The following is a 14,345-nucleotide window of genomic DNA, read 5'->3' on the forward strand; positions in this document are numbered from 1 at the left end:
TACGTGGGAATCTGTGCTTCTGACTGGGTCTAGGAGCAGCCATTCCTGTCATAACCTGCAGACATGACCACCAGCAAATACAACAAAGATCACAAGCCAAAGTGGCAAGCACTCAGGATGGCCTCACTTCTTTTCCAGAAGTCACAGGCTCTACACACATCTAGAATTTCAGGCAGGCCTGGCCCTTGAGAAGCGAGTACTTACATTTTCCAGGAGGCAGACGGCAGCAGGATTGCCACAGAAAGCTGTTGCCGTGAATGCGTCTGCTATGAAAATCGGGAGCTTCATTTTCCTCCCCGTTCTGTCTGCGAGGTTGCTGCCTTGCTGGGAGCCTGCTTCACTCCCTGTAAAGTTAATGTTTTACTTCATACACAGTTAATAATTCCCAGATAAAAAGTCAAATGGTTACTCCAACATACCTGCACCTAAAGATGTGTGATTCCCTTATTTTTTTAAATATTTATTTATTTATTATATATACAATATTCTGTCTGTGTGTATGTCTGCAGGCCAGAAGAGGGCACCAGACCTCATTACAGATGGTTGTGAGCCACCATGTAGTTGCTGGGAATTGAACTCAGGAACTTTGGAAGAGCAGGCGATGTTCTTAACCACTGAGCCATCTCTCCAGCCCGTGATTCCCTTATTTTTAAAGCCTCTGCATTAAATTCGTTTTAAAATACTAGCTAAGAGAAGCAGAGCGGTGGTGGTGCACACCTTTAATCCCAGCACCCAGCAGGCAGAGGCAGGCGATCTCTGTGAGTTCGAGGCCAGCCTGGTCTACAAGAGCTAGTTCCAGGACAGGCTCCAAAGCTACAGCTGGTCTCTGTACCAGCTAAATGAACTATTTTTCACACCACACACAGAACTCTGCAGCATCATCACCCTCCATCCTAGAGTAGCCGAGACTAGCTATGACAGCATTTTTCATGAAGTTCATGAGCTGTCTGAGAGGCACAGGTGCTGCTTGCTGTCTTCCCATGCAGACAAGCTCTTCTCCCAAGGCCCAGCATGGCAGCGGTCACCGGTGATTACTCATGTAAGGCGGGAGGATTGAGAGCAAAATCAGCAGGTGCATCTCTGAGATCGAGGCCAGCATCATCTACAGAATGAGTTCCAGGACAGCCAGGATTACTCAGAGAAGACAGGTTTTGAAAAGCAAACTATCTGTCGGTCTGTCTATCTATCTAATACACACATACATACACACACACACAAATGATATATATTATGTATATATATTCTGATAAGTTGTTTGTATGTGGGTGTGTGTGTGTTGAGCATTAAACCCAGGGACTCACTCATGCTAAGCACAAGGTTTACAACTCCTGAAGTTCCCAGTTTTTTGAAGAGTTTGTCAGGGAGGTGTTTCCTCATAACTCTGTACACACTGGCCCCAGACACTTGCCTTTGCCTTGTAGTATAGATACATCACCATACCCAGCTGTGGCTTTGTATGTGTTTTTTAGTTAAATTCATTACTGAAGACTAGAATTCTACCCTTAAGTGTGCTTTTTAAGTTTCTAGAAATGCTGTATTGCTTCCCAAACCACCACCAACAACAAAAGTCTTTTTCAAGGACATAGGTCTCAAAGACTCCAACAACCGGTGTCATTCACTTATTCAACAAGATGCTCCTAGCTCTCCATGCATGACATCCCCAACTTCACCTTCTCTTCCTCAGAGAATGTGGGTTTTGTTTTGGCTTCAGGGATGCACAGGGCCCCTGTCAGTTCTAGACAATTTCATTCCCTTTGCCAGATGCTCCATCTTAAAGACCGCCCTACCACTAGATGGCGACAAGTCTCAGAGAACGGTGGCTAGAAAGATTATGGTAAGGATGTTCTGCTCTCAGATGAATGGGAACAGGGCTAAGAGAATAGAGGACGCCATCCTTTTCCTTTTCCCCTGAGCTAGACATGTTGATGCTATAAATGCAGCTGGCTGGTCTTTGGACCATGACAAGCAAGGAGACAAAAAGCTAAGAGACTAGATGAAAGGAAGTGTGCTTTCTCACGCTATAGTTAACCCGTTAGTGACCCTTAAGTGCTCCTACCTCTAAACTTCCTGCCCAATACAGAGCAAATGTCCCAAAGATTCAAGCCATTATTAATAGAGTAGCAGCCAAAATAATGACTCTCCAAAGTTGTCCACACTGTAACTTCCAAAAACCCGTAAGTGTGTTTTGTAACTAGCAAAAGGTTTAAGTTTAATGAACTGATTATTCTGAGTTATCAAACCCTAGGAAAGAAAAGATTGGGGGGAGGGGGTTGTTTGTTTTTATTTTGGTTTTGGTTTTGGTTTTGTTTGTTTTTTGAGACAAGGTTTCTCTGTGGAGTTTTGGAGCCTGTTGTGGAACTAGCTCTTGTAGACCAGGCCAGCCTCGAACTCACAGAGATCTGCCTGTCTCTGCCTTCCGAGTACTGGGATTAAAGGCAATTTGTTTTTATAAACTACTGGGGATTAAAACCAGGGCCTCAGGCAGACTAGGCAAGCACTCTCCGCTGAGCACTCCACCCAAAGGGGATCTTTAATGGTGCGTCTTGAATGTGTGTGTCTGTTCGGAGGTTCTTTGGCCCTCCCTGTGCATCAGTCTCCGGTATTGGGCACCACCCTTCTGAAATGGCATTTGATCACCTGCTCTCAGATGTGGGTGCTAAGAACCGAACCATGGTTCATTGTAAGAGTAGCAGAGGGCTGGAGAGATGGCTCAGTGGTTAAGAGTACTGACTGCTCTTCCAGAGGTCTTGGGTTCAGTTCCCAGCACCTATATGTCAGCTAATAACTCTCTGTAACTCTAAAATCTGACACCCTCATACAGACATATATGCAGGCAAAACATCAATGATTTTTTTTTTTTGGTTTTTCAAGACAGGGTTTCTCTGTGGTTTTGGAGCCTGTCCTGGAACTAGCTCTTATAGACCAGGCTGGTCTCAAACTCACAGAGATCCGCCCGCCTCTGCCTCCCGAGTGCTGGGATTAAAGGTGTGCGCCACCACCGCCTGGCAAAGAATAGATAATTTTTTAAAAAGTAACAGATACTCTTAACCCCTGAGCTCTCTCTCTAGCCCCAGGTTTCTCTTACTCATAACTTGGTCTTTAATCTTCAATTTGGCATGAATATGCACTCTTAATCAGCAGTAAGAAAGTACAGAAAGACAGGCGCATGTGGCGCATGCCTTTAATCCCAGCACTCAGGAAACAGAGGCAGGCGAATCTCTGTGAGTTTGAGGCCAGCCTGGTCTACAAGAGCTAGTTCCAGGACAGGCTTCAAAGCTACAGAGAAACCCTGTCTTGAAAAACAAAACAAAAAGTACGGAAAAGGTTAATATCCCTTTTACACCTGTCCTGTTTACCCTGAGTCATGTAACAGAACAGTGTAGAAATGTCCCTGAAATCATGGGTTGGTGGTGGTGCTTGCCTTTAATCCCAGCACTTGAGAGTCAGGCAGATCTCTGTGTTTGATGAGGCCAACCTGATCTACAGAGTGAGTTCCAGGACAGCCAGGGCTGTTACACACGAGAAACCCTGTCTTGAAGAGCAAAAACAAAACAAAACAAAATGTCCTGGAAGTCTAACCTTGGGTCCACTCACCATGCAAATATGAAGTAATTGGGTCCCTTTGTCTAGTAGGTTAGTCCCTTGGGAGTGCCTGGGAACAGAGCAGTGTGCTTGTAGCTTTATAGCCATTTCTTCACAGTTTCCCTTGGCTACAGATGACAGGGAGCAAATCTGGCTGTTCTGTAGCTTGTTCGCTTTAAAAACGCACTTATGAGTGCTGCCTTCCACTAGGGTACTCAATCATACACAGCAGTGTTGTTCCTTGACATTGTAAATGTTCATTAGCAGAGTGCTGGCAGCCACTGTGAACATGAATACTGGGGAATTTTTTGTTTTCATTTGTTTTAAAGGAAAGAGCAAAAAATTAACTGTTGTTCTGATGTTTTCTGAGTTAGACAGCATGATCCAGCAGCTTGTTTGTAATAGCAACCCCTGCCCTCCACTACCCATCAAAGACTAATTGGGTCTTTTTTTGTTCCTGTATAGGAAAACCACACTTGACTAAGTAACTGTGCAGATATTTATATTTTGAATTTTGAAGTTTTAGATATAATATTCTCACAGAGACTCACCAATTTTTATAGAGCTCTGTAGAATCTTGTTCTTTTCAAATTTATACTTATAATTCTAGTACTTGAGAGGCAGAAAGCAGGAGGATCAAGAGTTTGAAACAGCCAGTGATGGTGGCACACACCTTTAATTCCAGTACTTAGGAGGCAGAGGCAGGTGGGTCTCTGAGTTCGAGGCCAGCCTGATCTGCAGAGTGAGTTTCAGAACAGCTGAGTTTCAGGACACCCTGTTGGACTTAGTAACTCCTGTCTGTAATTGAATGAAGAAAAGCAATAAAAAGGAGAGGAACCAAAAGCTACAGAGAAACCCTGTCTCGGAAAAAAAAAAAAAAAGAGGAAACTTGACTGTTCCTAGGTATGATGGAGAAGGAGGTTTACTATAGATCTATGGAAAAGCATAGGTAGAGGCAGGGACAGGGACATCTGGGAGAGTCTAGAGGGGACATGTCCAGACTGAGCTGTGCCATGTAGGGAGAGGGGGAAGGGAGCAGAGAGAGGGGAACCAGGTGCAGCAGCCAGGAAGCCCAAAGCTACAAAGAGAGCAGGCCACCAAAATGGTTGGATTATACAGGGACAAGCAGCCCAGCCCTGAGGGCTGGAGAGTCCAGGGTTACAGGGGCTGAGGAAGGCAGGAGGAACCTGGCAGCCAGATCCACTTGAACATGTTTAATAAGCATCTGATCCATCTGTCCCCGGTTTGAAACCTAACAACAATACCAGCATGTAAGAGGCTGAGGAGATTTGTCATATTGTTCAAGGCCAACCTGATCTATATAATGAGCCTGGGGTAGCCTGAACTACAAAGAGATGCCCTCTCTTAAAAACAAATAAAATTGAAAAAGAAGGGAGGAAAGGAGGGGTCTGAGGGAGAGGAGTAGGAAGAAGAGGAGACCACCATTGTTATGGAATAATCTAATAGCCCCTGAAACAGATAGGGTATGTTCAAGTGAATTACTGATGTGGGATTTCCCTCTGTATGCTGTGCTTACCATTGGTTAATAAAGGATCTGCTTTGGGCCGATAGCAGAGCTATAGGGGAACAGAGCTAGGTGGGGGAAACTAAACTGAATGCTGGGAAAAAGAAGGGCAGAGTCAGGAGAAGCCATGTAGCCCCGTTGGAGACGAATGCTGGAAATTTATCCAGTAAACCACAGCCTCGTGGCAATACACAGATTAATAGAAATGGGTTAAATTCATATGTAAGAGTTAGCCAATAAGAAGCTAGAGCTAATGGGCCAAGCAGTGATTTAATTAATACAGTTTCTGTATGGTTATTTTGGTTCTGGGCAGCGGGGATGAACAAGTGGCCTTCCTACTACAAATAGCTTGGCTTCTCTGCTATTCTCCTGGCAGATCCCCAATAGCAAAGCTTTTTCTATTAACCTAATTCGGTTCACATAGTAAAAACAGCTTTTTCTCCAGAATTGTTTGTCAAAAACAGTCAACCAACTGTTTAACAACATTATGTCTGCCTGAGTTGGAGGGAAGTTACTGAGGCAAACAGTTGACTTTAAGCAAATATTTGCAAGAAACAGCATGAGCATGAGCTGTTGAGAAGAGGTTTTTATTATTTTATTTTAATGTGTGGGTATGTGTGCATCAACGCAAGGCAAAAAGAGGACATTGGATCCCCTGGAGCTGGAGTTACAGGGGTCTGTGAGCTGCCTGACGTGGGTGCTGGGACCTGAGCCCAAGGGCTCTGCAAAAATAGCAAATGCCGCTGGGCTTAGTGGCACAGCTTTGATTATAGCACTCAGGAGGCAGAGGCAGGTGGATCTCTGTGAGTTTGAGACCAGCCTGGTCTAAGTAGACAGTTCCTGGACAGCCAGGGATACATAATGAGACCTTGTCTCCAAACAAAATAATAACGACAATAAGAAAAAAGCAGAACAAACCAAAAAATAAAACAAAACAGCACTTACTCTTACCGCCCTAGAAAGGGGTTTGAAAGCTCTGACTGATAGGGGTTGGGAACGCAGTTCAGTGATAGAGGAACTGACTAGTATATGAGAGGCCTTGGGTTCAATTCTGACCACTGAAAGAAGAAAGAGCAAGGAGAAAAGCTCTGGTGTGTTCCTGGGATTCTAGAAAGCAATGCACAGGTATAGGGCTCTGAATCTATCCTAGGACCTGAGAACATCTGTGAACACTTGAGAAGGCCTCAAACTGTTACCTTAGCCACCGGAAGTGTCTGTGTAAGCATAAAGTAACAAGAATGGCAGTTATTTCTCATCATTGTAACAAAGTAACGGAGCAAACCAACTTAAGTTTCTTGGAAGGTTTATTTTGTTTCCTTTTCACAAGGTTCAGGTACTATGTGGGTTAAGGGCACGGTGGAGAAGAGCAGATCTGGAGGTGGCAGCCAGGAAGCTGAGAGAGCATGCAATGGAGGGGATCTTATTGCATCCTCCTACCCACCCCTGTAAAGGATAACAACACTCACATGTGTTGGGTTGGGACCTCCAGCTCTCCCGCATTATCTGAGAAGCCCTACCTCTCCCTCACCAAACCCCGCCCTCTCAGAGAATCTTCAACAAAGAAAAGGTGCCAAAAAAAAAAAAAAAAAAAAAAAAAAAAAAACAGTTACAAATTCTTGCCAGCTGTGGTAGCTCCTCCATTGAAGTTGTCAGCAGCCCCAAGTCTTGGCCTAAAGCATTTAGTTTTTGACCATACTTTGGCACAAACCCAGCTGTTGGCAGACACATCATCACCTCTCACCTACAGGCTATAAGTCCTCCCTGCTTTAGTCCCGGCAAGTGACTTCTCCAGCCTCTGTCAGGAATAAATCACGGCTGTCCACTCTGCACGCCTATTCAATATAGCACCTGACGTCTTAGCTAGAGCAGACAACTGAAAGAGGTCAAGGAGATACACATTGGAAGGGAAAGAATCAAAGTATCTTTATTTGCAGATGGTGTTATTTCACACATAAAAGACCCCAAAAACCTTCACCAGGAAACTTCTACAGCTGGTAAACAAGTTCAAGAAAAGTAACAGAATACACCAGGTGACAGAGGTGCGATACCTTTGACCCCAGCACTTAGGAGGCAGAGGCAGGGCAGAGGGTGGGGGGTGGATCTCTGAGTTCCAAGCCAGCCTGGTCTGCAAAGTGAGTTCCAGGACAGCTGGAGCTACACAGAGAAACCCCGTCCCAAAAAAGCCAAACCAAACCAACCAACCAAAGTATCAGATACAAATTAACATATGAATCAGTAGCTTTCCTATATATACATGACAAGCAGGGCAAGAAAGAAGTCAGGAAACAATACCTTTCACAATTGCCTGGGGGGGGGGGGGGAGTAACTAACTAAGCAAAGGAAAAATTAATACTATAAAAACTTTAAGACATTGAGGAAGATATCAGAAGATGGAAAGATCTCCCATACTCGTGGATCAGTAGGATTAATATAGTGAACATGGCTATCCTACCAAAAGTAATCTACAGATTAAACACAATTCCATAAAAATTCCACACAATTCACAGAAATTTAAAGAACAATTTTCAGTGTCACAAAGAAACCCAAAACCTCAGATAGTCAAAACTGAATAATAAAAACTGCTAGTGATTTCATCATCCACATGCCAAGCTGTGCTACAGAGCTATAGGAATATAAAAACAGCAAGGTATTGGCATAAGAACAGACGAGTTGATCAACAGAATTAAACTGAAGACCCAGACATAAATCCACACACCTATGGACACCTGACTTTTGACAAAGAAGCCAGGAATTACACATGGGGAAAAAAGACAGCATCCCCAACAATGGCTACAGTCAAACTGGATGTCTGCATGTAGAAGAATGCAAATAGATCCATATTTACCACCCTGCACAAAACTCAACTCCAAATGGATCAAGGGCCTCAACATAAGGCCAAATACCTTGAATCTGATGGAAGAGAAAGAGAATAGTGTTGAACTCTTGGCACAGAAAAAGACTTTCTGTACAGAACACCAATAGCACAGGCACTAAGATCAATAATAAATGAGACCTCATGAAACTGAAGAGCGTCTGTAAGTGGCAAAGAACAGCATCAGTCATAAAAAGTGGCAGCCTAAAGAATTGGAAGAGATCTTTACCAACTACACATCCATTTAATATCTAAAATATGTGAAGAACTTTTAAAAAAGGACATCAAAAGAACAAATAACCTAATTAAAAATGGGGCACAAAACTAAACAGTTCTCAAAAGAGGAAACACAAATGACTGAGAAACACTCAAGGAATGTTCAACATTAGTCATCAGGGAAATGCAAATGAAAGCTGCTTTGAGATTTCAGAATGTATCCAAGTCAGTATGGCCAAGAGCAGTAAGACAGATGACAACGCCTGCCGGTGAGGACGTGAGGTAAAAGACTCATCCGTTTCTGGTGGGAGCGCAAACTTGTACAGCCACTGTGAGAATCAGTGTGGTGGTTCCTCGGGAGGCTGAGAATAGATCTACCTCAAGATCAGGCTCTACCACTCCTGGGCATCTCCCCAAAGGACTCCACGTCCTACTACAGAGACCCTCGCTCATTCACGTTCACTGCTGCTCCATTCATAACAGCCAGAAATTGGAAACTGTCTAGATGTCCATCAGCTGATAATGAAAATGCTGTACATTTACACAGTGGAATATTATTCAGGCATTTTTAAAAAAAATCATGAAATTTGCAGTAAATGGGTGGAACTAGCAAAATATCACCCGAAGTGAGGTAGCCTAGACCCAAAAAGACAGATATTGTATATATATTCTCTTATTGTGGGCATTCTCTTTTTTTTTTTTTTTTTTTTTTTTTTTTGAGGGGGTAGTTTCAAGACAGAGTTTCTCTGTGTAGCCTTGGCTGTCCTGGAACTCACTTTTTAGACCAAGTTGGTCTCCTACCTCTGCCTCCTGAGTGCTGGGATTAAAGATATGCGTCACCACCATCCAGCTGCTTTTAAGCTTTTGATTGGCATACTACAATCTGTATAATCACAGAAGTTAGGTATGGAGCAAAGAACTAGGGGAAAGGGCACAGTCTCCAAAGGAAGGGGAACATAATATGTAGTTATGAAAGACAGAGAGAGACTGGAACGAGAGTTTTAAATGGAGAGAGACAGGGAGCAATTAACATTAAAGGCAGTGGTTTGAAGGGTCATATGGAAACCTACTACAGTAGAAGCTTCTTAAAATATATGCAGATAGGAAAGAAATCGAAATGGTTTTGCCAAATATAGGGGAGACAAAAGATGCCAGGTCTCCTGGAACCGGAGTTACTGTGGTTATGGGAGTCAGGTGTGGGTCTTCCGGAGGTGCAGCCAGTGATCTTAACCACCGAGCTTTCTTTGGTGTATGTGTTGGGGGATGCGTGTGCTTGCCATGCAACGTGTATAGAGGTCAGAGGACAACTTGTGAGAGTTGGTTCTCTCTGTCCACCTGTAGGTCCCAGGGATCAAACTCAGCTTAGCTTGGTGGCTGGTACTTTACCCAATGAGCCATCTCACTAGTCCTCAACACATTATTTAAGACATAGTACTAAAAAGTCTCTCCTGGGGCTGGAGAGATGGTTGTTCTTTTAGAGGATTCAGATTCGATTCCCAGCACCCATATGGTGGCTCACAACAGTCTGTAACTCCACCTATCTGGCTTCCTTGGGCACCAGGCACACAAGCGATGTACGAGCATATGTGCAGGAAAACAAGCATACATATAAAATAACATCAAATGAAAAATTAAGTCTCTACTGATTTCACTATCTAGTAGGTTTACATAAATGAAACCAAATTTATTAACAATGCTATGAAGAAACACACATGAGACATGGTAGAACTTCAGTTATCTACATTTCAATTTCTCTTTTTTAATTTGTTTTATTTATTGTGTATACAGTATTCCATCTGCATGTTTTCTTGCACACCAGAAGAGAGCATCGGATCTCATTATAAATGGTTGTGAGCCACAATGTAGCTGCTGGGAATTGAACTCAGGACCTTTGGAAGAGCAGTAAACTGCTCTTAACCTCTGAGCCATCTCTCCAGCCCCAATTTCTCTTTTTTTTTTGTTTTTTTTTTCAAGACAGGGTCTCACTATGTAGCCCTGGATGTCCTCCTCTATAGGCCAGGCTGGCCTTGAACTCAGAGATCTGCCTGCCTCTGCCTCCCAAGTGCTGGGATTAAAGGCATACACCACCATGCCTGGCTTAAAAGTTTCAGTTTCTAATTTTTATCCTAACAGCCCAAATAAGAGATTGAGAAACTGAGGTTCTGAAAAAGTTAACTGGCAGCTGATGGGTAACTGTGAAGGACTAGATTGGAACTCAGGCCTCCCATTCCCTGATTAGGAAGGTTAAAGTTTTCCATTGATTTACCAAAGTAAAAGAAAAGCATTACATTATGTCCAATTATTCTTCAAATCCTTTGTGAGTTGGGGAGATGGCTTAGTGGGTCTGAGGCTTGCTACACAAGGTTGAGGACCTGAGCTCCCTACCCTAGCACCTATGCAAGTGTTTAGTAGGTCTCAGTTATGCATGTGCGCGCGTGCACACACACACACACCAATACACATATACTAACTTTGCTGGATTCTGGTAAAAATGAATTAAGGCCTCTACTGCTAAGTGTAACTATCATTACTGTTTTTACATGAAAAAAAACATAGGTACATATACATGAAACCTGTATTTATGTCTACCCCTAAAAGCTTTAAAACAGGGCTAGAGAAATGGCTCAGCAGTGAAGAGTGCTCCCTGCCCTAGAAGAGGACCAGGGTTTGATACCCAAGAAGCCACATTAGGTGGCTCACAACTGCCTGTAACTCCAGCTCCATGGGATCCAATGCCTTCTGGCCCCTGTGAGTGCACAGCGCACAGAGACTCATGAGACATTTCACACACACACATATACCTAAATCTTGAAGAAGTTAGGGCTGGTGCTACACACTTGCCAATAAACAGCTCACAGGGATTGAATCTGTAGAATGGAGACTGCAGAGGAGCCTGGGCTATGTAACACATCTCAAAAAGCGGCACACACACAAAACTAGAAAATCGGCTTGAGAGAAATGGTCTATGCTGAATTTTCTATACAGTCGCCCACTTACATATTCTAAAAGCCACTGTGGTGATTCACCTTTTCTGCCACCACGCCCCTTTTGGCTCCCACAGTAATCACTGGAGCAGAATAAATGTTCAGCACTTGGAACTATTGTCAAAACTTAGTTGGGAGAGGTAGTTGAAAATATAGCTCATCAGGCAGAGTGCTTGCCTTGCAAGCATAAAGACCTAAGTCTGAGCCCATGTAAAAGAGACCAGACATGGGGCAGAGACAGGTGACTCTGCAGGCTCTCTGGCCCGCTAGCCTACGTGGGCAAACCCCAGGCCAGTGAGATACTCTGTCTATTAAGAGGTGTATGGGGGCAGCTGAGAGGGCTCAGCAGGTATAGGCACTTGCTGCTAAGCCTAACACCCTACCACATGGTAGGAGAGAACTGATCCCTGAAAGCTGTCCTCTGACCTTCACACCTGCAGTACACACACACTCACACACACACACACACACACACACACTATATATATATATATATATATTATATTAATATATATATATTAAAAAGAAAAGATGCTAGTGGCCTCCTTGTACACACAGCATGGGCACTCTCAAATACAGAGGATGAAGGAGTTAGGGGCCTTCTGCTGTAAGGTTACCATTTGTTTACTTATAATCATACTAGATAAGGCCTTTTGGTTTCCACAGTTTCCAGGGAAGTAATTTAAACGATCTCAAGAATGAAATCTTTGTCCAAAAGCCTTGTCCCGAGAAACAATGATGGCCATCTGAAGGAGGTGGTCACTTTTCTAAAGACACCGGATAGTGAGGACATAAACGGAAGCAGTAGCCTTCACAAAGCCGTTTCAGAGTTGCTGGTACAAGGCCATTAAACACCAATTAGACACAACGCCATCACATTTCTGTGGCTTGTTTTGTTCTTGGTTTGTTTTCATGCAGGCAAAATGGTTATGTTAATCCCACGCTAATGATCCTCTGCAGTATCGTTAGGGATTTGCGAACATTGACTGTAAGCTATTTTAGCTAATGAGCTCGGTCTGCCCCAAGAGAATGCAATCTCTCCATTTCTCTTTCATTTTCACGCAGGCCTTGCATGGAATTTTCCTCTCCTCTTCATTCTGCCAGATTAATACGTGGTCACATGTGCCTCACATTGTTTTCCTCTGGGAGGCTAGGAACTTCATTTCCTCCTCCTGCTTCCTCCTTTCTCTCATTTTAAACTGTAACCAAAATCCTCTTCGGGGGTCCCTCTGGTCTCTGTGCTAACGGGGAGAGCCCAAAAGGGAAGGAGAGGGAAAGAGAGGGGTGGCAGAGAGATGGGGGAAGGGGAGGGAATGGGGAAAAAAAGAGGGGAGATCAAGAAAGCAGCTGGGAGCCCTGAGTTGTAACCGTCTCCATGGAAACAATTCCTTAGCGACCAGTCTGGAAACAGTTCTGTAGGCATCACTGGGGCAGCGCGGTCCAATTGCACCAACCCTCACTAACAGGGGTCAGATGGGAGGGGGAGGAACAGGATTCTTTTCTTACCCAGTAAACTAAGACGCTAATAAAAATTACAGTTACCACCCTATAATGCATCTTTAGACTAGAAGATTCCTACTTTCTGTAATAAACAGGCAAAAGGCCTTCTAAATTTTTATAGTGTTTGTAAAGAGTGCTCATCGTAAAGAAATTATGGGAAAAAATACCTCCAAAAGAAACATCACCATTGGGTGGAAAAGTCAGACATCAGAATCAGGAGAATGATCTGAGGATTGTCGCCCATAGCCACACAAGTGTGTACAAAGAACGCCAAATTCATTTGGGTTGCAAGTACATTGACTTTTAGGTGAAGAAAGGGGATTACAGGATTCCATCTACCAAATTGGGCTGGAAGAATAAAGAAGCCATGTAATTTAAATCCATGGAAGGAAGGCCCAGAGGAGAATTCATCCGAAGTGTGGAGCTGGGAGTTTTGCTAAAAACCAATTACATTTTAAAGGGAGAACATGCTTTAGGTCCTAACTTCAATCCACAGCTATTAAAGGAAAGGGAAGACTTTAGGGGGTTTATAGTAACAATAGGATTACCAAGTTTCTGCAAGTCTCCAACCAATAAACTTCCTTGTAACCACAAAAAAAGGGTTTAGACCTAAGTCACTCAGCTCTATCCCTTCCGCAACTCTTTTCCCTGTTCTGGGATTAGGAACAGCATCTGTGAAATGAGGACCACATTTTAGAGCTATAGAGACACAGTTGTGTGGAGGGTAGAAGGGTCAGGAGTTCAAGGACACCCTTAACTACACAAGAACAACGACAATGAATGCTTACCATGCCTAGCTCCAGTGAAGCTCTTAATAAATCCCAGATATTATGGATTCTGTAACATCTTTTGGTTTTCCTGTCTGTAATTATAACAACACTGCCCCCCCCCCCTTTCCCTGAGGAATATTTTGGGTTAAACCAGTAGAGCACTAGAGACATTTAAGTAACTCTGAAGCCGAATGGAAACTGTGAAATGAGTTTCCGAACAGTCTCCGCACTCCGGTGAGTCTCTGCTGATGCAACCAGACCAAATCAGACCGAGTTAGAAAAAGCCCAGGCCTAATGGATGAAAACGTTCCCCTGAATGATTTCCCAGTCCCCCAGAGAGGAGACGGGAAAGGAAGACCAGAAAACCACATGTCTGTTTTTTGGGTGCAGTTTAAGTCCCCTGCGGGAGTGGTCTTGAGCATCTCTGAGGGAGAGGTCATCACTTGGTGGGCTGAGATGCAGCAGGGTTTGGAGAGAAGGGGGAGGGGGCTTAGCATGGAGCTTTCACCCAAACATTCCAGATTGTTTGGATATATGGATGCCAGGGTCTGGAGTGAAGCTTCCACCCGAACATTTTCCATACCAGAAACTAAATAATTGGCCTCCTGGTTCCAGTCTAAAAACACACAACACACACACACACACACACATACACACACATCTCATGGTAAATAAAATCCATCCTACACTGCTAATGTCCCCCACCGCAACGAGCCCAGCTCCACTCCTAATGGGCTTCCCAGTGTCTTTAGCACCAAGAAATCTTTGAAGAGCACACGGAAGGTGACTACAAGGTTCCCCCTTCACATTTACAACCTTAACTGGTCCTGCCTGACTGCTGACTAAGATCATCCTCTGCCCGTTAACTTGCTTTGTTCTAAGTCTCTTACCCCACG

General features: G+C 43.8%; 1 protein-coding gene across 2 annotated transcripts in view; it reads right to left on the minus strand.

Annotated features, from left to right (window-relative positions):
- The window catches only part of LOC121450813 (phenazine biosynthesis-like domain-containing protein 2), a 29,377-nt gene that overhangs the window by 13,046 nt on the left and 1,986 nt on the right, over nt 1–14,345 (minus strand). Inside the window, exon 2 of one of the 2 annotated variants that reach the window (XM_041656121.1) lies at nt 205–344. The exons of the other annotated variant lie outside the window; for it this stretch is intronic. Coding sequence (XP_041512055.1) covers nt 205–288 — 84 coding nt within the window. The 5' untranslated portion in view covers nt 289–344. The remainder of the gene's footprint in view (nt 1–204; nt 345–14,345) is intronic. 2 annotated transcript variants of the gene reach the window in all.

This window comes from Microtus oregoni, unplaced genomic scaffold (genome assembly GCF_018167655.1).
Source record: "Microtus oregoni isolate MIOR12 unplaced genomic scaffold, Mior012 000007F_ref0000211, whole genome shotgun sequence".
NCBI lineage: Eukaryota > Metazoa > Chordata > Mammalia > Rodentia > Cricetidae > Microtus > Microtus oregoni.